This window comes from Gigantopelta aegis, chromosome 14, assembly GCF_016097555.1.
Source record: "Gigantopelta aegis isolate Gae_Host chromosome 14, Gae_host_genome, whole genome shotgun sequence".
NCBI lineage: Eukaryota > Metazoa > Mollusca > Gastropoda > Neomphalida > Peltospiridae > Gigantopelta > Gigantopelta aegis.
This window is the reverse complement of record NC_054712.1, coordinates 37,758,867-37,784,415: the sequence shown is the minus strand read 5'-3', so window position 1 is coordinate 37,784,415 and position 25,549 is coordinate 37,758,867. Positions and strand designations below refer to the sequence as shown.

General features: G+C 34.3%; 1 protein-coding gene across 1 annotated transcript in view; it reads right to left on the bottom strand.

The window, feature by feature from the left end:
• Positions 1 to 22,329: 22,329 nt before the first annotated feature.
• The window catches only part of LOC121387996, a 37,803-nt gene continuing 34,583 nt past the window's right edge, over positions 22,330 to 25,549 (bottom strand). The window contains exon 14 of the mRNA XM_041519186.1: positions 22,330 to 24,010. Within this exon, the coding sequence (XP_041375120.1) occupies positions 23,961 to 24,010 (50 nt within the window). The 3' untranslated portion in view covers positions 22,330 to 23,960. The remainder of the gene's footprint in view (positions 24,011 to 25,549) is intronic.

Genomic DNA, 25,549 nt, shown 5'->3' with positions numbered 1-25,549 from the left:
TAAATAGTGATATTTCATTAGCCTTGTATGAATAAATTCTAAATAAAAGATCATTTTACTGTTCATTTCTATCATGAATTCCCAATAATTATGTATATTGGTGGAACTATCTTGATAACGTTATTACAAAACAAGCATTTCACTTATGCTAATAAAACATTTGACTTGTGGAAATTTGTGCCAATATAATGGGGTTTTTTTTTTACCCCAAAGTAAAGATCTAATTAGATAGATTGTTACAAATTAGTTGAATCATTATCTGTTTGAACAGCCATCAAACAGGTTTGTGTTTTGTATGTGGATACTCCTTTCTTCACACTATAGTGCTTATTACATTGGATGTACACAGAGATTCTAAACGTCTGACTGCTAAATACATGATGTTATGTAATACTGTCCTACAGTGTGAAAACGTTGTTTGAATTCTTTCATTAATACCTTCATTAACTGTATTTTACACTACGCATATTTCTTAATATGTTTAAAACTTTTTGCAGAGCTTGCATGTGTTTCAACAGTTAATTCTTTAGATTTTTACCTTCCATTTTCAGGGGTTCATATAATCTTACATGTTATACTATAGTGTACATAAAAAAAATCTGATAGAGTGCTCATCTGAGGTGTCGTGGGTAGTGGGATTGATTGTCCCTGACGGACTGTTCCATTGCTACCCACCCCCACCCCCCCCCACCCTCCCAGTCCTAACCAGTGCTTCATGAATAGTACATGAAAGTAGTATGTATGAACTGTTCTTTGTGAAATATTACTTACTACTTTTCGGCAGACGTAACATCAGCAGTGGTTTCTCCTATCTCTGCACTCTTCTCTCCTCCCTCACTTTCTCTTTTTTTTCTCTCTCTCCCTCTGTCCATCTCTCTCATTCTCTGTCTCTTTCTCTGTCCACCTCTTTCTTGCTCTCTGTCTCTGTCTGTCTCTGTCTCTCTCTCTCTCTCTCTCTCTCTCTCTCTGTCTCTCTCTCTCTCTCTCTGTCTGTCTGTTTCTCTCTCTGTCTGTCTGTTTCTCTCTCTCTCTGTCTCTGTCTCTCTCTCTCTCTCTCTCTCTCTCTCTCTCTCTCTCTCTCTCTCTCTCTGTCTCTCTCTCTCTCTCTCTCTGTCTGTCTGTTTCTCTCTGTGTGTGGGAGTCTGTCTGTCTGTTTTCATCTGTCTGTTTCGGTCTCTCTCTCTCTCTCTCTCTCTCTCTCTCTCTCTCTCTCTCTCTCTCTCTCTCTCTCCGTTTGTAGCTGAGTTGTCATTAAACCAATATTCAGAGCTTGTCCTTTACAACATGGACTATACATTAGAATGAATACAAGTTATTTTGTATACTGCAGCATATAGCTTTTATTTTCATGTTATATATTATAGTTACCCCGTTCTATTACCCGTTTATATTGTGATCACATATTGTTACCCCGGTACTGCTATCAGCTTATTTTGCACTAGATCGAATATTATTGTCTCTGTGTAAGCTAGATTTCATATTTTATATTTATTTCTTAATTACAGTAGAATCTCGTTGGGTCGAACTCATAAGGGTCGAATACACTGCAACGCTGAAACCAAAAACAAAATCCCAGGTTACACTTACACATTGTTGATTGAATGGTTGGGTCAAACTACCCGATGTGTCAAACACTTTCTTGATGAGGTTCGAGCCAACGGGATTCAACTGTATTTGTCTATTTTATTATTATTATATCTTATGTTCAATGGCTTTACAAACTGAACATAAGATATAAATATAAAACAGACAAATAATTAAATATATATATATATATATATATATATATAAGATATGAACTGTAGCTTTACAAAGACTAATTTTGCACCGACACATGCAACGCATATTTAATGCATTTTAGTAGAATGATGTTTTCAGTCTGGCCCTCAGACTGAATCAGTATTTAATAGATAGAAAGGAACCTTAGCCATAACCATATTATAGATCAGTTTTATTTGATCCACACTCACTTGCACACCTTATTCATCATCTATTGTATGTTTTATAGGAACGCATGTGACGTGTATTAGGAAAATAACAAAAGGACCTATAGAAGCTTGTATCCTCTCCGTTTCCATCTATCAACGGGCAGGACATAGCCCAGTCATAAAGCACTCGCTTGATGCGCGGTCGGCCTAGAATCGATCCCCATTGGCGTCTCATTGAGCTATTTCTCATTCCAGCCAGTGCACCACGACTGGTATATCAAAGGCCATGGTATGTAGGGTATGTGCTGTCCTGTCTAAGGGATGTTGTATTTAAAAGATCCCTTGCTACTAATGGGGAAAAATTAAGCAGGTTTTCTCTCTAAGACTATATGTTGCAATTACTAAATGTTTGACATCCAATAGCCGATGATTGATTAATCAGTGTGCTCTAGTGGTGTTGTTAAACAAAACAAACCTTTTACTTCTGAAATCCTGTCTATGGGATGGTGCATATAACAGATCCCCTTGCTACTAATGGAAAGATGTAGCGGATTTTCTAAGACTATATGTCGGAATTACCAAATGTTTGACACCCAATAGCCGATACTTAATAAATCAATGTGCTCTAATGGTGTCGTTAATCAGAACAAACTTTACTTTACCATCAATTAGTTAAGCTACTGTATTAAAATGTGTGGAAGTGGATAGTTCTTTTCACACCAGTTGATTTCAGTATGATGGATAATGTGTGGAAGCTGGTGTGGATACCCCCTTCCCTCCTTCTCCCCCCATTTAAATCTGATCGTGACCATATTATATTAAACAGCTTGGGAAATTGATGTTATTCAGTAATTGTGTCATATGCTCTACAATGTGTAGGTTATGGGATGCATTCTACAATGTGATATAGACAACTGGTCACAGTAAGATCCTTAAAGGCATACTGTCACAGATTTAAGGACCTTATTTCTCTAAAAATGGATAATAAATAAAAATTACAGTAATTGTTGGAAACCAAATCTAGCTATTGCATCACCGTAACTGAACCATGATGGAGTGAAATCCATGTCATCCCTCTGGGCAATTTTAGTTTTTGAATTATGGACCATTGCCATAATTAAATTATTTTTACAAAAAAATGTCATTAATAGATGGAGTATAGTGGTTATGAAGATGGTTGAATAAAGTACATTTAGGGACAAATCAAATTATATTTGTTCAGGTAATACTTTGTTTGAGCATTAAACAGGTCAGTGGTCTGTAACAATATGCCTTTAAAACGAGTCTTTGTGACATATTTTATTAAAATGTATATACATGTAGGATATGGCATATGAAGAGGGTAAGTACCCTCATTATTTTGTCCTTTAAAGGCAATTTTGGTGCAATTTATGGTCTACAAAAAATTAAGTGTTTATAAATTGGTGTTTCTGTTAATAATGTAAGCTTATTTCTAATATATATATATATATGTATATAAAATAACTGGTTTTCCTTTTTTTTAAATGGAGAATGTAATTTTATTTGAAACATAAAGTTTCCTACCCACTGGTTTAGAAACAGCCCAGTATTGTTTCCAGTATGTAGCACGCAAACCATCTCGCAATTCTAATTATTTTACCATGATATTGTTTGTTTGGAATTCAATCCATTTGAGAAAACTTATTGATCTCGGCTTGGTGTGCATTTTCAACAAGTTTGTACATAAATTGGAAGCCATTGTTGGAGTAAGTTGTAAATATTATGTTACAATGCACTCTAAATTGCGTATGACATGTATATAATGGTTTATGCACCCGTTAAATACATGGAATAGTTATATCAGTGTTTCTGAAATTTTTGGGTATGGCGCTATAAAATTGAATATTTACAATTTGTGTGCTGAATGTGATAGGGGGTATTGGGGTCTCCCCTAGAAAGACATTGGGTTCGGTTTGGGGTTTGGGTTAAGAAAATCATACAGTAATGATAAAGAGTCATTAATTTTGTCAAAAGGTCAAATTGAACAAATAAAATCTGCAAAACATTTAATTGGGTATGGCGCCATACCCAGTTTACCCTCTGGCAGAAACCCTGGTTATTTAAGACGAATGAATGAAAATTTTGTTTGTGTTTTAATTTACCCTACAGCTTTGCCTTGGATCCATGTCTTCTTAATATTTTAATTTTATATATAATTTATTTTGGTACAGTTTAATTATAAATTGAATCTTTCACTTGGCTTTCTTTCTTGACAAATTCTAAAGCACTGGAATCGTGTGTTAATTGTAGATTTACATCCATTTTCAATGGCGTACTATCTATTTTGTCAGTGTATTTTTTGGCACACATTTGAAGTTCATTCAGACTACCAACAATTTCGTACCAACCTTATTTTTGCTACTTGTAATATTTCCCCCCTTTTGGTTAATATGTGTTTTGTCAGATGGGTAAAATACAATATATGTGAACAATATTTATGTGTTTTTGTCTGTATCATTTTGTGGGTATTGTTGTGTTTTTGTTTGTGGTATATTTAATGTGATAAAAGGTCCAATATTTACAGCATTTTCTTGATGTGATGTCAGATATGTAAATTATTTTAAAAACATTGATTTACAAACATTTAATGTCACAATGATGTAATAAATGAGAAAATTAATACACAAAATGGTTTCCAGTGTTTATTTATATTGGCTCCCACCGAAAACAGGCATCCGAGCATTTAAAATTTGCATAAATCACTTATTATATCTATTTTCTATATTTTAACCATGAAAGCGAAAAATAGATTCTGGAAAACTGGGCTTGTGGACCACATTTTTACAATTTTCAGATGCTTGCAAATCCATTTGATTTGAGAATAGCATTCCTTTCAATTGTACGCTTAAATCTCGTTAATGATATAACACATACCACAAAGGCTGTGGTATGTGTTATCCTGTCTGCAAGAAAATGAATGTTACTAATGGAAAAATATAGCAAGTTTCATCCATGATGTTTTCCATGTCAAAAATTATCAAATGTTTGACATCCAACAGCTGTTGATTAATAAATCAACATGCTCTAGTGGTGTCCTTAAACAAAACAAACTTTTAAACTTTCTTTTCACCACCAATCTACTTGGTGACACTTTATTTCAGTAACAAAACAAACCAAAATTGGCTTAGCCAAACATTTTCACAAATTGTCCAAAACGGGCATAATCACACCAACAATGCAAGCTGTTTCGCACCTTTGGGGAAGGAGATGTTAAATTATACTCAACAACGAAAGTTAGCTAATGTTGCAAGAAATGGCATAACGTATAAATTAACCTATTTTTATTAATTAGTATTCACATCTGAAATGTTTACCATTTACAAACAACATAAACTCATCAACCTTTGCCGTAACACAACAGGACGACCTGGTTTTCTTTTAAGTTTATTTAACCATGGCAAATTTAGATATCATTAAAATATTTGCTAAACTTTCGTTGTCGAGTATAGTTGATTCAGAGATCACTGGTGTCAAACAAGTGAGCTCAAATGAAAATCGGACATTTGTTGACAAATTGTTTGAATAATTCCGAGAAGACCATTGCTCTCATGAAAGTGCAGTCTTATGTAGGGAATGCCAGTTTCAGAGATCGCTATTCAATTTTAAAACATTAAACAGTAGTTGCTAATCAATTTCCAATTGACTAGACATTGAAAGTCAAGATTTTGAAAACAAAATGTTGCCCGTTATGCAACTATAAAACCATCACCAAATTTTCACTAGTGACCTTAGTCACCAAAATTTAATATATACATTGCATATAGCTGAAATCAGCATTTAAAGTGTTTTTTACCCATTCCAACCAGTTCTCTACAACTGGTATATCAAGGGCCAAGGTATGTGTTGTCCTATCTGTGGAAAAACAATGCATATAGATGATCCCTTGCTACTACTGGAAAAACGTAGCATTTCGTTTCTGAAGACTGTCAGAATGACTAAATATTGACATTTAAAAGATACAGGCGAGATGTAGCCCAGTGGTAAAGTGTTCGCTTGACGTGCTGTCGGTCTAGGATCAATCCCCATCGGTGGACCCACTGGGCTATTTCTTGTTCCAGCCAGTGCACCACAACTGGTGTAACAAAGGCCGTGGTACATGTATGTACTATCCTGTCTGTGGGATGGTGCATATAAAAGAACCCTTGCTGCTAATCGAAAAGAGTAGCCCAAAAGTAGCGACAGCGGGTTTCCTCTCAACATCTGTGTGGTCCTTAACCATATGTCTGATACCATATAACCGTAAATAAAATGTGAGTGTGTCATGAAATAAAATATTTCCTTCCTTTAATAGATAATTCAGTAATCTATGTACTCTTACGATGTCATAAAAAGAAATAATAATATGTTTTTGAAGTATGTTGGCAATGTGTAAAACTGGTGGTAGTCGTCTCAGTTTCAGTTAAATAATGTCACGGTTTGACGAATAAAACACAGCAAGAGGTCCCCAGCAGCCTGAAACACAGCTAGCATGGATGGTCTGTCTACACAACAATCTAATTAAAATGAGCTCCACTATTACATATGGATCTAACAGCAGCTCCTTGGAGCTCATGTCCAGTTGACCTTTCTTTCGACCAATGTAAACCTTACTTGCAAAATCATGCCAGTGATTTGAAAACATTCGGGATTATGCCGAGGGTATACGAAATGATTCGGGTGAATTACGAAGTATGCCGGAAATTAATTTAAATATAAAAGTTTATATAAAATTTGTTTCAAGACGAAAAAACCCCCAAACGTGATGGTATAGCCATAAAATCTGTTTATACTAGTATACAATCCAGAATTTATTACTGCACTTTTCCCCATGTTTTTTCAAAGTTGAAATAGACCAACAAGTTCACCTTTTGCATAAATAGTCTCGCCCAATATTTTTAGAATTTGTATGCTCCCGAATAACGCTACAAAAGGCGAAATGTAATTGATCGATATTTAAATTGTTATTTATAGATGAAAGGTCACCTGGACATGGTGAGTCCACGCAATGCTGTTAGATCTACTGGTAGACCAGTAGAGATAATTTTAATCAGCCACACAAGCAAGTTGTTTCATCCTGATCAAAACACAAAAATGAAAAAAACAATACTGATAAAGATAGCACAACAATCAATGATGTACAATGTTCAACATTGTTACATTATATACAAAAAAAAAAAAATACAAGCCTCAAAGATACACACACACACACTAAACTAACCAGCATCCAGTACATCAACAAAACCAATTCATTCACAATGTAAGAACTCTACGAATAGGTACTACTACTTCAGATAATGAAAAATCTTGAATAAAAAGTACCACACATCTGAAGGGATGCTTTTTCTGCAACATTTATAGATACATGTACGTTTTTGGTGAATTAATAAAAATAAAAAAAAAAAAAAAACTCATTCTATCGTGGCAATAATTTATATCATTGATGTATCAAATTAAGAATGACAGGATCTTTGAATGGTATATAGTATAGACAAAAAAATACCAGGCTACAGATTTTCAAACTTATCTTAGCACTACAGTATCTTAAAATAATCGGAGGCTATGATTTCACTACGACACACACCATAGCTATGATGCCTTTACAATATCTCGGCTCTAAGGCGGTTTCGAAAATATGAGCCCAGGACCGGAACTATATTGTACAGTTAATGGAAGGGAATATTTGTTCAATTATACCGAAGCTCATTTTAAATGATGACAAGCCAGGCAGGATATTCCTAAACAGTAGCAAGGGTTCTTTGATATGTACTTTTCCATAGACAGGACATTACATACCATGGCTTTTGAATTACCAGTAATCGTGTGACCTATATCGCACATTGTCAAAGCACGCAGCCACCACACTGAGCTACATGCAGATCAAACCTCCATTAGATCCCTAGTTATATCTACAAGGTATTAATATGATAAATACGGGTCAATTACTACATTTAAAATTAATAGCTATTAATATCCCAGTAAAAAGACAATTTTAGTTGAACCTGAAACAGGGGCGGCGCAGATGGTACGGTTGGTACGGCCATGGCCTTACCACTTTTGTGTGTGCGCGTGTGGGTTATATTTGTTATATCTGGGAAAATGTCCTTACAAAGTAATTTGAAAGGAGAGTCTGGCAACCACGAGCCATACCACTATTTTTTACACTGTGCCACCCCTGTGAAAAGTAAACCAATATTAGAAATTGAACTATCTTCAAAGAATAACGACACTATCGGGTAATTAATTAAGCCCATCTCATTTGATTTTGGAGTGAATACTCCTCACAAAAGAAAAAAAAAACACGTTTCAATACCTGTGAATGCTCTATTTAGTGTGTGTGTGTCAAAGGGGTTTATGAATTAAAACATTAAAATCTATACATATTTACATGTACAAACAATTTTTTTTTTTTTTTTTTTTTTTTTGTAGTCACCGTAAATGGATATTTCTTTAATATAGTTTAATAGACAAGGGCAACAAAAAATTATGTTTTGGCAGAAAATGAGAAGACCTCTGAATGTTGTGACATTTTCAAACTGTTTTTTTTGTATCCAGACTTTTTGTCAACCAAACCAAAACCAAAAAGACTGGTGCCTTCTGGAATCATTAGCAGAAATGGTGAACTTAAATCTACCATTTCTGTTGCCCTTATCCGTAAGAATGGATAGTATCCAACAAATGCATATCAATCATATTCGGTACTTATGATGCTTATAGAAGAAGCAAACATTTTGAAATATATTAAATTTAACTATGTATAGTATTCATGTTTTAAAAACATTTATAGGCACCATTACACTACACAAATTGATTCCATTTCAAAAATTAATTTACAGGTACAAGTATGATACAAAAATGTACAAAACATTATATGGTTACATTTTACAAAATGCTAAGCAGTAAATGTATGAAAATGACAAAAAATGTCAATCACTGCTGCCCTATTGAATGAAGATTACGTGTATAAAAGCCTTTCAGTTCCACAAAGCAATCATCCTGCCACTAACAACCATGTCCACACCAAGTGATACTAACAGACTCCATCTCCATATGTGGTCATGTGGGATAGAAAGAGTACACCCGCATTGGTGGAAATTTCCAAATTTTGACCCTGGGACGAAGCTTCAAAATTTCCACTACCGAGGATATACTTTTTCTATATCACATGGCCGCATATGATGGAGTCTTTTTCTCCCATCCATTCGATAAATAAACCATTATTTTACACGAACAAACAAAGATGGCTGAAAAAGTAACTTCTTTATTTGACTGTTTTATCATAAATAAACTACATTACCATATTTGTTGTGTCTCTTTCATGTGTTAAATAAAATTTAACACTACAAATTAACAAGATAGCTTTTATAATGAAGGTTTTAACAATAAAATATTGATCTAAAACTAAGCAACTTGCATTGATATGACGTCATATATTACCAATGCCGTAATACTTCGCATGTTAAATTCAGTGACGTCATAACCCATCCAAGACAGATTAATTCTGCATGGGCTGATGTCATGGAATGGGTATGTCTTGCATCGCTAGGGATGGGAGAATATAAACATTACAACTTGGGACTGCAGATAAACAAGAATTCCGAGAGTCATACTAAAGCATACATGTCCCCTTACCGGACCCAACATATTTTCATATCTCCTAAGTTCACGGGCCATAACGCTGTGAAAACTTAGTAAATCGTCATGAAAGTCAAAAACTTATATGTAACAGTACATGATAAAGCTATATACAAAATTTCGGCTCAGTATCTTGAGGAACTGTGAAAAGAATGTCTGGAAAACTAGATGTGGGACAGACACACAGACAGACAGATGGACAGAGACCAAATCTGTAGTCCCCTCTGTTTGGACCGGAAAAGGACTAACAAAAACCAATAATGTGATCTTGTTTGTCAAGGTATACTCACAACTTGTCCCCTCACCTTGCAAATAAAAACAACTCCCCTCCCACCAACCCCATTCCCCACCCCCTCCCAAATAATATCATGGTAGCTGTGTACCAGTAAGGCCCAATTACTCATTGATGGTTCAAATATTTGATGATCAATCTCTGAACTACGCTGCAATAAAGTTAGTTATACAACGAATCGTCTGTCATGTCAGAAATAATTTCATAATACAAAAACATTCAGTTTCAATAAGATTTTAAGTGGAGATGACAATCAAAACTAAATTGTTAATGTGAAATGCAAAGTGCATCTGATCTTCTCTCAAACTAATTTTCAATCATGAATCGAGGTTAAACCATCGACAAGAAAGTGGGTACAAGAGTGGATAAGAAAAGCACTGTGACTTTACAACACTGCGAGTAATGGGACTTGTCATCCACTGGTAATAGAACAGACAGAATAGATGTTTAACGACACCCGAGCACGAAAAATACACTGGCTATTGGGCGTCATCCACTGGTAAGAACAAACAAAATCATAAACATCTTCACCACATTGTTTTAACAGTAGTAGGTAGTGAAGTAAAGGAATATTTAACACCCCAGCTCATTTTTAGCTACAGCCAATTAACAAGAAAGGATTTTTTATTTATACTCTTTCAACAAACCAGTCTTGGTTGGAATGGGAAAAACACAGTCAGGGAGTGTAGTGCTTCAGACGGGTGTTTTACCAATTATTTTACTGACAATACAAATGTGAAAATTATTTTGCCCCCATGCATTTGGGCAAGTCATATTGACCAATGACAAATTTTCAGTTGATTTTTAAATTTCAAATACCTGCATTTTGGTCACTAAATATGTATCCAATTATTTCTTGCTGTTAGGTTCATATCAGTTAATGGTAAGCTACTTGCTGCGGTTATAAAACATTCAGACTAGTTTGTAAACTTGAATGGCTATTTAATTGCCGACAGCCAATTCTATAAAACTTTACATTCTTTAAAAATCAGTGATGGTCAGTTAAATTAAAAAACCCTTAGGGTAGTTGGATGCATTTCACTACTATTGCAGCCAATCAGTGGTATATAGGTGACACTGTAGTTCCACTGAAAAGAAAAGTTAGTTTACTTGTTTAGTTATTAGATATAAAACATATGATAATTCTGAAACACCATCTTCAGAGAAAACTCTGCTACATTTTCCCCATTAGCAGCAAGGATCTTTTATATGGACCTACCCAGACATGATGCCTGGAATACCAATTTGATCCTTCCATCGAAGCATCCGAAACAAGCATTTCAACTGAGCTAGATACCCCACTATACACTGAAAAGGAAGAAAATGTTTTATTAACGACGCATTCAACACATTTTATTAACGGTTATATGTTGTTGGACATATGGGTATGGACCACACAAATATTGAGAGGAAACCTACTGTTACTTCATGGGCTACTCTTTTCGATTAGCAGCAAGGGATCTTTTATATGCACCATCCCATAGACAAGGTAGTACATATCAGCCGTGAAGCACGGGCTGAAAGGAAAAATACCACTCAAAAGAGTGCCTCTTTATTTTATTTTCTTGAAATCAGAACGGACTTCATGGTTAGGTTATGTTTAAAGTGGGGCCAACTCCGATAATTATGGTGTAGAAACAGGACGGATTTCTGCATCTAGAACTGAATGGCATACGATATCATGTACACAGAGGTTGAATAACATGCTTCTCCTCTCGGATCCCTTGAAGTAAATAGGTAATATTTCAAACTTTAGGTGGAATTTTTGTAAACATTTTGTGTGTGTGTGTGTGTGGTGTGTGTTGTGTGTTGTGTTGTGTGTGTGTGTGGTGTGTGTCTGTGTTGTGTTGTATTGTGTTGTGGTGTTGTGTGTGTGTTGTTGTGTTGTGTTGTGTTGTGGGGTTATAAGTAGAATAGTCACATGAGGTCTTCTAAAGTTATAGTTTGTGTTGTTTAACACCACCACTAGAGCACATTGATTTATTAATCATCGGCTATTGGGATATCAAACATTTGGTAATTTTGACACAGTTTTAAATGGGAATGGCGATACATGTTTACAGTAGCTAGGGATCTTTTATATGCACCTTCCCACAGACAAGATAGCACATACCACAACCTTTGATATACCAGTCATGGTGCACTGGCTGGAATGAGAAATAGCAAGAGATCTTCTCTTCTTAAGGTTTACTTGCTACATAGGGTAATGTTTGTATGCTTGACCATGTAAAAACAATAGTGGTGAGTTATCTGCAACAGAAGTACTTCGTAAAAGAAAGAAAGAAATATTTTATTTAACGATGCACTCAACACATTTTATTTACGGTTATATGGCGTCAGACATGGTTAAGCACCATACAGATATTGAGAGGAAACCCACTGTCGCCACTTCATGGGCTACTCTTTTCGATTAGCAGCAAGGGATCATTTATATGCACCATCCCACAGAAAGGGTAGTACATACCACTGCCTTTGATATACCAGTCGTGGTGCACTGGCTGGAATGAGAAATTGCACAATGGGGGCCACCAACGGAGATCAATCTCACACCAACCGCGCATCAAGCGAGCGCTGTACCACTGGGCTATTTAGTAGTGTATGGTCAACTAATAGGAACGTAACAGCAAGAAATATGTGGAGTATTTATAGTGAAAACACTGACCGAAATTGCAATGTGACAGTTTCTGATTTTTTAAATGATATAGGACCGAAAAAATAATAAAACATGAAACTAGTATGCTCATTTCACTGAAAAAGTCGTACAATTGTTAGTATGGTCTAGTGTAGCAGTTTGCGTGCCAGTGCATTACCACAACCGCTCTCTCGACTGGTTTTCATCAAGTATATATATATTTTTTTTTTATAAAAATTTAATGACGATAGCATTCATAACCAAAAACAGGTTGTGATCTCATTAGAAAAAGATACCAAAATCAACTCAATGCTATTAATAGCTATTTTTGTTATTCTATACCAGTTCTAGTTGTGGCATTATTAACATATTAGTCACATGGAGACCTCCAATGATCTACAAGTCAAACACTTAAAATATTCAAATGATCCAATTACAGCTCTTCCAGATTATATTACACTTATCATTATCCCTTCTGAAGTCGTTACCATGGCAAAACATGTACATGTAATTCCAAAATGAAACTTGAAAATTAAAAATTTATTCTTTTTCATAAAAATTTAACGACAATAACATTCCTAACCAAAACCAGGTTGTGATCTCAAGATTAGAAAAAGATATCAAAATCCACTCGATGCTATTAATAGCTTTGCTATTCTGTTAAGTATTTTTGTTGGTTCTATACCAGTTCCAGTTGTGGCATCATTAACATATTAGTCACATGGATACCTTCAATGATCCACAAGTCAAACACTTAAAGTATTCAACTGATCCAGTTTACGTATAGGGGAATGTTCGAATAACTCTCCCTAGCAGGCCTCGTCTCAATTATTTTTCAGAGAATGGAGAGTTATGAGGCTATTCCCCTACTTAAAATACACTTAATAGATAATGACTTTATGTCTATCTATCTATATATATCTATATCTTATTTATATTACTCTTAGTAATGGAGAGTTATGGAATCATCACTCCATTACTGAAAAATAACGGAGCGTTGAGACAATACAGTGACGTCACAGGTGTATAGTAAATGTTCTTCAAATTATCCAACACTTATCATACTCCCTTCTGAAGCCGTTACCATGGCAAAACATGTAAATCCAAAATGAAAACTGATGAATGTGATACACATCAAAGACTAGAATATGATTACATAACTAACTACAACTTTAAACTACTTAGTATATACAAAGAACAGATGAATTTGCAAGTCTCAGAATAAAATCAGTTTTAAAAATATCAAAGCGACCAAGAGTGGATCAAAAAATGGAAAAACCGTTTTTGGTATTCATTCCTGAGTTGGTATGTGGAAACATCTGAAGCAGTATTACAATGTTGACATTAAGCTTGACATTACAATTTATGGGAAAGGAAATGAACATCAGAGTACAACAAAATACTTACAGTAATTGTGCTGAAATGCCAAAACTTGTTTTAGTTAAAAGGCATACTGTCACAGATTCAAGGACCTTCTCTAAAAATGGATAATAACTAAAAATTACATTAATTGTTGGAAACCAAATCTAGTTATTGCATTACCTTAACTGAACCATGATGGAGTGAAATCCATGTCAACCCTCTCAGCAATTTTAGTTTTTGAATTATGGACCATTGCCATAATTCAATTATTGTTACAAAATATCATTAAAAAATGGAGTATGGTGGTTATGAAGATAGTTGAATAATATACAAAATGTTCATTTATAGACATTTTGTAATTATTTTTGTTTACGTAATACTTTGTTAGAGCATTAAATAGGTCAGTGGTTTGTGACAATATGCCTTTAATAGTTTCAAGAGATTCCTGGGTTTCTGCCAGATGGTATAGAGCTAAAATTATGTACCATATAATATTACAAATTAATCCAAGTTCCCAAAACATTCTTCGATAGATGATATAATACAGAAACTTGCTGTTTAAAATCTGTCAAAGCACATGATAATCAATAATGTGTTGAAATGCCATAGCTTTTATTAGTTAATAGTGTCACATTAGATTCCAGGGTTTCTGCCAGAGGGTATGAAGGGTAGAATTACGTACCACAAAAATATTGGAAATTAATGCATATATATTCACAATTCTTTGATAGATTACTTTTTTAGTAAGATAACTGCTGTTTAAAATTTGTTATAGCGCATGAAACAAAGTGTCCAATTTCAAAACTTTAAAACCCACGACCACCTAGTAAGTGCACTTAAGTTTTGTTTGTATTATGTACCCTCAATTTTCTGTCTAAAAGCCTGGATTCACAACAGTTAACCAATCAAAACTCAAGAATATTTAACCAATCAAACCAAGGGGCTTGGAACAATAGTAGATTAAAGTTATGTTGTAGATTTTGGTCTTTTTTTTTTTTAAATTATAGCATACCGGATACAGTAGAAGCAATATAGTCATACAATAGTATGCATTTATGTAGAGACAGTTTTCTATTAAAATGTGTAGTGTATATGTGATGCGACTTATAAAATTATAAAATATACAAATATTGTACAAAAAAAAAAAAAAAAAAAAAAAAAAAAAAAAAAAAAACAAAAAACCCATTGGTCTTTGGGTGTTCCAATGCCTTGAAAGTCAGTCATAAGACTGTTGAGCAAATATTCAGTGACTTTTAAACCAAGCGACCTCAGCTAAAAAAAGGTTTTAACATCATTAGGGTCAGGTCAAAGGGTTTAACATGCACATTCAGAGCAAACTGTTGTAACGCATGCCTGTCATGGGCACTGGTCTCAGCCCACACCGGATCATCCGTCCAGGACAGCAAAGGGTTGGGGTGGGAGGGAGAAGGAACTGTCTGCACTGGTAGATGCAAGAGAGAACCAGCAGCCCGACCGGGGTCGGTAGCGGGTGGGAGCAATGTTGGTGCTATTGAATTTTGAACGTCCCATAGGATTAAGTAAAAAAATTAAAAGATTGAGCAATTTTCGCAATTTGGCAGCAAGGGATCTTTTATATGCATTTTTTTTTAGATGGGACAGCACATACCACAGCCTTTGATGTACCAGACACTGGTTGGGATGCAGAAAACCCCCAATCAGAAAGGCTAAGGCTTCAGTAATTACTTGATACATGCTAGTGAACATTATGTGTGTATCAATTAAAAACAATACATTTTAACTTAGTTTTATGTAGTCTTTTATTAAGAGTATTTAGCACAGTATGTTTTTAAAAAATAGGAAAAATTCCAAAAATTTAAAGAACATTTTAAAAATAGCTATAAATAATCATTATTTGATAAACAAATCAACCATTCCTTCCAATACATTTAAGTGTTTGTAATAATAGTTATTGTCAATGCTACTGGGAGGGGGGGGGGGGGGGGGGGGGGGGAGAGAGAGAGAGAGAGAGAGAGAGAAAGAGAGAGAGAGAGAGATGTAATAATAAAAAAGAAAAGAAAACAAAAACAAAAACATCAAAATATTGGCCAGTTATTCCCTTTAACTAAACAAAATCAAAAAAAACAAGAAAGAAACATTTTTGTTTTTCAATTGGTGATAGCAACAATTTATTTTTAAAGAATTCATCAAAATCAACAAACATGTATGAATATTTTATACACATCAAAAGTGTGAAATACTCTACTTGAATGTGTTTGGGTGGGTGGAGACAAATGAGAGAAGTAAGATTTTAGTTTGTGTTCAGTTTTCAAGAAGACAGATACTGTTTTTGTTTTGTCAGTAGGGTCTTTCTAACCATCTTAACTTTGCAATAACTGAAGGGAGCAATAACTGAAGGGAAAAAGAAAAGAAGGAAAAAAAACCCATGTTAAAAACATGCAGCTAAAATTGCCATGCTCAGCTTTTTTAACAAGTTGAAAAGTCTGACATTTGGATTTCTAAATCTTAAAAGATATGATGTGGACTAAGCTTTCACATGAAATACTGTGTTCCAGATTTTAATTATAAAGATGCTGATAGAAGTAAAGAAAAAATGTCAGCCATCTAGAATTTCAAATATCCAATAGGCTTTAATATTAACATTTACTTTTACTCACACAACCAAAACCGAAATTTAGCCACTGGAATAATTACACTGTACTACTAGCTTATTTCAATCTATAATATCAAATTTATTAATATATATATTAATGTCTATATACAAAACAAAAAAAAAATCACCGAACTGCACATCAGTTTTTACATTTATGCTTGAAATATCAAAATTTTGTTTCAGAAATTTCAAAACTGATATAAGATTTCTGGTAAAGATAATCCTCAGCCTGAACAAAACTAGATGTTGTAAAAACATACATTTTGTACATCATTTCAAAAGCTATAATTTTTATGTCAATATGGTCTGAAACATCAGAAGCAGTCAAAGTCATTGCAGCTATAGCTGCAAATCTCGCCTCTCCAATATGTAATAGTTTACTCATAGAAAAAAAAACAGAAAAGAAGTAAAATAGAAAGAGGAAAAAACTCAACTAGTTTTAAACTTGTGAATCACAATCAATGTGTATTATTAACTGCCTTACACACAATAACAATTCTTATCAAAAAGAAATGTTCCCAAACAGTTATGTAACAAGATGGCAGAGAAGTAATGTTTTTCAACAATATTTAATTAATTTTAAAAAAAGATTTTTCCTTCTGTACATGTGTGTACTCATTATTGGGATATTCTGTGGTTAAACAAATCCACATCACTGGAAGAGAAGTGCTACAAGTTTTTGTATATTGTGTATTTTTGTACATCAACTTAATGTGCACCCACCATCTTGTAAGAATTATATGGGTTACTGTATTTAATTATCCCCATAAGCCATAGATTACGGCATAAGTGTAAATACATCTCAATTTAGTTAAGAAAATGTTTGAAAAAGGGAAGAAAAAGGAAGGTAAGTTTGTTTAATGACACATCAGCACATTGTAAGTAATAGCTTTCAAGTGTCTGAATCTTTTGAATGTGACCTAAATTGCAGATAGTAATTAAAAGAAATCGAAGAATGGTGATTCATGGGAAGAAAAGAAATATGTATACATGTATTGCACGTCTATTCTAATTGCATACAAAGTATACCACAGATCGCAGTTTTAGGTTAACTCCATCATATAATACTTCAATACTTAATTTAAGCATATCACAGCACAACTTGGAATTCAATACAGACCCAGTGAGATCATCAAGATCTCAACAAATCTAAATCGACATGCTACAAGTTTAAAGGAAGCTAAAGCAACTGGCATATTTAACTTATGCCTATATTGCCCAACCAAACTAAAGTAGTCAGTAGATATATTCAATTATTTAAATATTTTAAGACATTTAAAACAGTACTTTTTGTTTTATACTTGAAAAATCATTGTTAGAAAACAAAATAGAAGAAAAAAAAGATTCTACCGTTATTCGGTGTAAGAATATACAAAACGTTAAGATAGTCATGTGCAATGGGGACATGGTAAAAAATGGATTCCGATTGTAATACAAACAATGGTTTTGGCAAGAAACACACTCTGAAATGAACTTGGCACAAATTGTTTCTTTGTATATATTTTTAAATACGGAATAGTCTAGGTGGGAAATACAAATTACAATGGAGATGAAGAATAAAATTGGTAAAAGTTTAAAAAACAAACCTGTCATGAAAATGACTGAAGTAATGGTGGTACAGGATTCTTTTATTATTTAAATTTGTGAAGATTTGGTTTAAGTGGCAATACAGAACATGTTGGAATTTTAAAAGTCCAACTTTCAGCAAGAATACACCTTATATCAGGTATATTTAAAACCTGAACAATAAACAGCAGTAGTATCTGATAAAAATGCTTTAGTTCGGAGATGTTCAGTTATCAATATTTTCACAAGCATAACATTTCTAAAAAATATTTTCACAAGCATACAAAATGTTAACTATTTTTTTTAGTACCCCACCACTCTTCCAAAAAGTATAAGTAAAACAAGATTACCAGTGAGGTACATGATGGGTCCATCAAAAGCATACACGGTCTGATGATCCTATATGAAGTAATGAAGAAGATATGGCCTGCACACGTATTTCTTTTAATGAGCAGTAATGCGTGAAGTGACCTAGTTATAGTACACAACACTCCGCCATTCTAAGTTGACTTGCATGCAAGGTTTGATGACCCTATTTAAATTGTTAAGAAAGTTATGCTCCGGAAACAAAGACTTTACCGACGGACAACACCTTACTAAATACGACCCATAAAAAAGTTTGTTTTGTTTAACGACAGCACTAGATTGGGGATCAATCCTAGATCGACCGTGCATCAGACCGAGGGTTTTACTACTGGGCCACATCCCAGCCCTATGACCCATCAAAGACAGGCATATAATAAAAATTGTGATTTTGTAAGGAATATTTTACAAACATTTAAAAAAGAAGAAAGCATGTTGACATTGACCCCCTCATCATCTAGCTTATAGTTTGTATGCTCGTAAAAATACTGATTATATTGTAATCCAGTAACATTTCAGAGTTTCCGACGAAATGTTTTACCTCTATTCTTCAATTCAAGCATTTTACTTTATATCCTCTTGAGTATAACACTGTATAATATACACAGCTAAAATGACAACTATTAACAGTTCACTGTGTGGAACTATGACATACAAATGTACGATTCCAGATTATAAATCACTAACAAGTAAAATAATTAAGCGCTGCAAGGTGACTAGGATATGGTATACTCCGGTCAAAGCAAGTTTTACAGATCTGTACTAGTCTTTCTATTTATTAAAATAATGACACATTTTATTTCTGTTGCAATAAAACAAATCTGCACTAAAATAGATCATGTGGAAGCAAATTAGGCATGTACATTAACGCTGCATGTGTATTAAATGGTATCACGGTAATAGATGCCACGTTTTGTTTATAATAAAACTCATAAAATATTGTGGCCCATAGAATCCTTGAAATTACCTTTACTGCAATGTTGTTTATTCAAATTGTTGTATTTTCTTGTAAAACAAATTGTTTTATTTTCTTGTAAAAAGAACTATATTTATTATTTACGACTACCGGTAGTTGCCTTCTAAAAAAAAAAAATATAATAATAAAAAAATAATAGGACCACATGTAGTCGTCTTCTTAAAACAGAAAAATTATTTCATATCTGGCAATGTACAATTATGGCAGTGCATCCCAATTGCACATAAAAACAATTAACTTCATAAATAAAATTTTAAAAACTATCCCCCCCCCCCCCCCATCATCTTCACTCTTTCCCCCCTCTTCCTAAATCATGCACATGTGCCAAATGTCTGGTATTTTGTTAACAGATTTCTAATGTTTTGTGCAATTAAATTAATTCAGTTACAAAATGTCTTAAGACTATTTCTTGATTATGAGTGTGTGCACACCAAATATGGTCCAGTCTGCATCCACGACAACCAGCATACTAGCTTGTGCCACTGGAATGTCAATTTCAGTTTTCATGATTAGCGTGCTACAATGCCGACATGCATAGTATGATCAGAAAGATTTATAAACACACCAGCCCTCAGTTTGCATTAATATTCAGTAATGCCGATTCAGTAATGCCGATGGAAAAGCTGAAGAAAATTTTATTAACATCTGTATTTTTTTATATATTTTTTTTGATGCAACTAGATACTAAAACAAAATGCTAAGATAAAGTATATTTAAAAAAAAAAAACCCACCAAAAGCTGAGGAAAACTAATTTTCTCTCCTCAGTTTTCTTTTTACTTTGCACAATACACATATTTTTAATTGCATGGACCGCACGCAGTAAAGTGTATACAATTTTAAAAACTTAAATCCAATTAACACTGAAAACCATTTTTTAAAAACATTTCATATTTATTTACCCAGCTTCCCATTGATCGGAAATGTGAGTATTTAAGAATATGAAATAAAATATATACACATCTGAAAATAATGATTTTCTTACAAAATAAATATTCCTCTATTAAAATAATTTGTATCATTATTCCCTGAATAAAAACCAACAGAGTAGTCGACTTCCAAAAGAATTTTAAAACTATCATTATTACATTTTTCTTAAGATAAATCACTTGATTGTAAACCACAATTCATAGCAAAGAAAATCTAGTTTAAACAGACAATTACGGTCAGGATAACTTGATTGTCAAACTACTATTTTTCAAACTTTTAAGGGTAAAAACGCACAATTATCAACATTTTCAGTTATCATATAAAAAAACATGCTGACATGACTATGTATTTTGTTTTCATAAATACATAACATACAGTATTATTTCTATACGGTCTTAAAATATTATATTTAAAGGAACAGCCCTTAGTTTTTAAACACAAGGCATTATTTTTTTACCTAGACCCTATGTTTGGTTAATTTACCAACCTATAACAAATTTGAATACAACACAGTGAAACAAGAGTCTGTGACGTTGAAATACCCTTAAAAATAGACTAAAATGCCACTCGATAACTGTTACTTCTTAGACGCATGGGTGTTTTTTAAAATACGAAAAATGCATTTTGTTATATTAGAAACATCAAAATTACCAGAAACACTTCGGTTGTACGGAAATGGATAATCTACACAATAAAATACAAGTAATGTTTGATTTCAGTGATCAAAAATGGCTCTAATTGTAAAAATATGCCGTAGTGTTTAAAAACTAGGGTCTGTCCCTTTAATGTCTTCAAAGCTCTAGATCTCATTAATTTGGGCACAACAGGTTTTGTTGTCTATTCTTTAGAACAATGATATTGTCAACAGCAGACAAAGAGCTGTGGGTATCCTGAAATAGATTTAGTTATTTCAATCTAAACATAACATCATTGGTTTTGAGATGAAATTTTTGAGGTCAGCATATTTGTACTTTTGGGGGGGGGGGGGGGGGGGGGGGGGGGGAGAGAGAGAGAGAGATATATGTATTTTGGGAACAATGTTTATCACCTTGACTTTGGTGCAAGTCCTGGTTTTGCACGAATGTGAAAATGTTGATAATTACGATAGGACATTACGATAGATGTGTATGAAGTCAAATATTGTGATACTGATGAATAAAGCTACTACATTTGGGTGAACTGCCATAAAAACACATAAAACTTGTTTTTAGTATGAAATGGTGAAATGAAAAACATATAAAGAGCATTACGACTTACTGCAGAGACTGGCTATGTTGTTATCATAGTTTAAAAAAAAACCCAAAAACCTTCTATAAAGATGCGGGTCAACAATCAATCAAGTAGACGTTTTGCAAAAATGAAGAAAGTTTCCTTTGGTTAAAGGCATACTGTCACAGATTTAAGGACCCGTATTTCTCTAATAATTGATAATAAATAAAAATTACATTAATTGTTGGAAACCAAATCTAGCTATCGGATCACCTTAACTGAACCATGATGGAGTAAAATCCATGTCATCCCTCTCGGCAATTTTAGTTTTTGAATTATGGACCACTGCCATAATTCAATTATTTTTAGCAGCATGGAATCTTCTAGATGTACTTTCTTACAGACAGGGCAGCACATACCCCAGTTGTCGGGCACTGGTTGGAATGGGACAAAAAGCTATGGGTCCGCTTTAGTGGATTGATCCTACAATGAATTCATTAGGTTGGTACTACCAATTGAGCTACAGCCTGACACTTTGCAAAAATGAATAATTCGACTATTTGGCTTTTATTCATTTAAATGTAGATAGCTTTTTTAAATTTGTTTTACATGGGTGTTGTTTTGTGGGGTTTTTTTTTTTGGGGGGGGGAAGAGAGGGGGGTTTGGTGGAGGAGTATGGCATAGAAGTGATCAAAAGCTAAACTATTTCATTATTAAATAAAATAAAATTGCTGACGCTTCTCATTTTTCAGATTAAAAAAAAAAAAAAGTTAACTAATTTTCTGAAGAAAAAAAGACAATAGTTCTAGTAGTCTGAATTTGATACATTGATAAATTACAGTTAAAAACATGTTTGGATTTCATCAATGATTTAGACATACTAAAACTGATTACTGAACTTTCAATAAAGGACTAAAGTTTGGAATTCCCCAGAAGTGCAATACTCCATCTATTGTTCCAAGGACTGTTCCAGAAATGACAACATTAAGGCGGAGGCTTGAAGTACAGAAATTATCACTTTTATGCCTGGTGAATCTGCTGTTGTTTTCCCCTATGCACACTTTGCTTTAAATACAATTTTACTTCATTTGTGGTAATCAAAGAAGTAAATGCCTCTTACCATCTCGCTCCTCTTTAATGCAATCAATTCTGGACAGCCCTAATGGGGAAATGGCACCGAAACAGTTATATGCAGAACAATTGAACACGGCCCAGATTTTCGAAGCTATGTTAGCGCTACGACATCAGGAACTATCATGTCTCACACAGTGAAGTCATAGCCTGTGACGGTTTTACGATACCATACCGCTAAGATAGCTTTGATTATCCGTAGTCAGGTCTTTGAAAGGCAGATCTAGGGGGCCTAAATTTTGCGACAGTTATAATTTTATTATATATTAATTTTCATCCCACTCCAAACCTCCACCAAAGTTCCCATGGCATTCTGTCTCATGTCATTGCCCCCTACCCTAAATGGATTTTCTGGATCTGCCACTGAGTCTAAATGACTGATGAAACCTAATCCCCAAAAGACATGGCTGAATTGAAATCAGATTATTTTTTGAAGTGGACACCCAGGTTTCAAGAGATGATTCGACACAACAGCCTCTGCAGTGAAATCTTTTGCTTTAACAATACACCCAGTAGAAAAATGTACAAAAAGCCAATAACAGTTATAATAATCAATGTAGCACATAACCAATCCCTTCTTTCTCCAGCATCCACAACTGATGGTCGTGATTCACAGGTTTGACCATTACACGTGGAAAAACAGGAGTGATGGGAGGTTTCAAATGTACAACCGCTCAAACATACATGTTTAACAGCATACGTAGACTGCTACAAAAGAAAAAAAAGAAGAAGAGTGTCTAAAACACAATTTAGCTGCCTTTGTGAAGCTACAAATGATTTCTCCTTACACCACAGTTTCTCTTGCATACCAAGACCACATCACATGACCACAGGAACTAGATGTTCTTTTTTTCTTTTTGGTCCTTGTCGCCTTTCTTCTTTTAAATACACTACCATGCAACAGATCTTTGGTAATTTAATGACTTCTGGTACCATGCTACCAACCAGACTCCTGTAAAAAAAATTAATACCACAAGAAGACAAGTGGTAAAAAGAGGGCTCCTGGTAAACATGTTGCCACCAAAAAAACTAGCCCCTGGAATCTAAGAGGACGTGTTAAACTGCTACGAGTACGACTCAAGAGACGTCCATAACGTGAGGATTGGTGGTAATGGGGTTACCAATCACAGTAAATGTCTTTAAAACAAGACCATCCTCGGTTAGGCTACTCAGTCTGGTCCTTGCTGCTAGAGCACACGGCACGGAGATCTTAATACTGCGATCACCAGGGGACTGTGGTCCGACACGCACTCACACGCACAACACAAATGTCTGGTTTAAAGTGACAATGACGTCACCTGATCCATTGCTACCTCATCCCATTCTGATGTCCAAGCAAGCTCTTCAACAAAGCTTCAACTGAAAAAAAAAGTAGAAAAATATGAAAGGAAGGAAATGTTTTTTATTTAATGACACAGGGTTAAGGACCACACAGATATTGAGAGAGGAAACCCTTTGCCACCACTTCATAGTCTAATCTTTTCAATTAGCAGCAAGGGATCTTTTATATGCACCATCCCACAGACAGGATAGTACATACCACAGCCTTTGTGACACCAGTAATATCTTGAGGCAATGCGAAAAGTCAGGATTTAAAAAAAAAAATTATATCTCTAAAGTTCAAGTGCCATAACTCTGTCAGAAATGGGTAAATTGTCATAAATGTCAAACTTGATCTGTAACAATACATGATAAGGCTAATCACAAAATTTCAGCTGCATATATTAAAGACGTTGAGAAAATAAAGTCTGGAAAATTATATGTGGGACAGACAGACAGACAGACAGACAGACAGTAACTATACAGGGGTGCAGAAATGGAAAATATTTCACTAGCCCTCCTGACCAGAATTAACTAAAATGTACTAGCCCACCAGTATTTCTACTAGTCTGCCAGCTCATAGATCAAAATTGTTTAACAATATTATAAATATACACTTCAAATGATAGTCTTAACCATATGTCTGATGCCATATAACTGTAAATACAACACACAAAAAAATGTGTTGAGTGTGTTGTTAAATAAAACATTTCCTTCCTTCAAATGATAGATATAAATTTGACAAAAACATTATTAATAACTTGGCTGACCAAGTGATCAACATCACATGGCAAACGAAATAAAAAAGACGCTCACCCTCACCCACCCCCGAAACCTTGATTAACAAAACCAGATCGCCCGTCAGACTAGTAGTTGTATTGTTTAACTCATCCGTCAGAAATTTTACTCACATTCAGCGAGCGGGCGAGTACTTTCTACACCCCTGCTACACCTATAGTCCTCTCCAGTTGAACCGGTAGTGAATTAATAACACAAATTGTGTCTGGGGACAATATTTTATGAGCAATGAGTTTTTTCTCTTCTTTCAGTCCTCAGTACTAAACGTCAATATTATACGACTATAACCTAACACCTCTAACTCGGTGCTTCTACAATTTTTATAAAATCCACTAGTCATGGGATCAGCGATTTTTAAAATTCACTAGCCACAATTCAAAATTCACTAGACCTACTTTACTTTAATACAGTTTTACTAACTAATAGTAGGGGCCTAATAATCAGATATGTCATCTAAAGAGAGATAGAGCTTAAAAACATTAACATTTGGGAGTGCGGTGCGGGTAGGATATTTATATTTCAAAATAAGTCTTAACTGAAACATATGACCAAAACCAATTCACTAGCCGTCAGGCATGGCAATAATAGTTATTTACCACTAGCCATGGGAGTGGGGCTACCATAATCTAGAAGCCCTGCCTCTTAACCTTCTGACTACTGCAGGCGCGACGTCACGTCAGTCGATATACTGTAAACTGTATACAGTGCATTCCCCAATTCATATTTCCCGCCGTTTTGCACACGACACTCACCGGAAACGGAAATATAATTAAAGAAAAA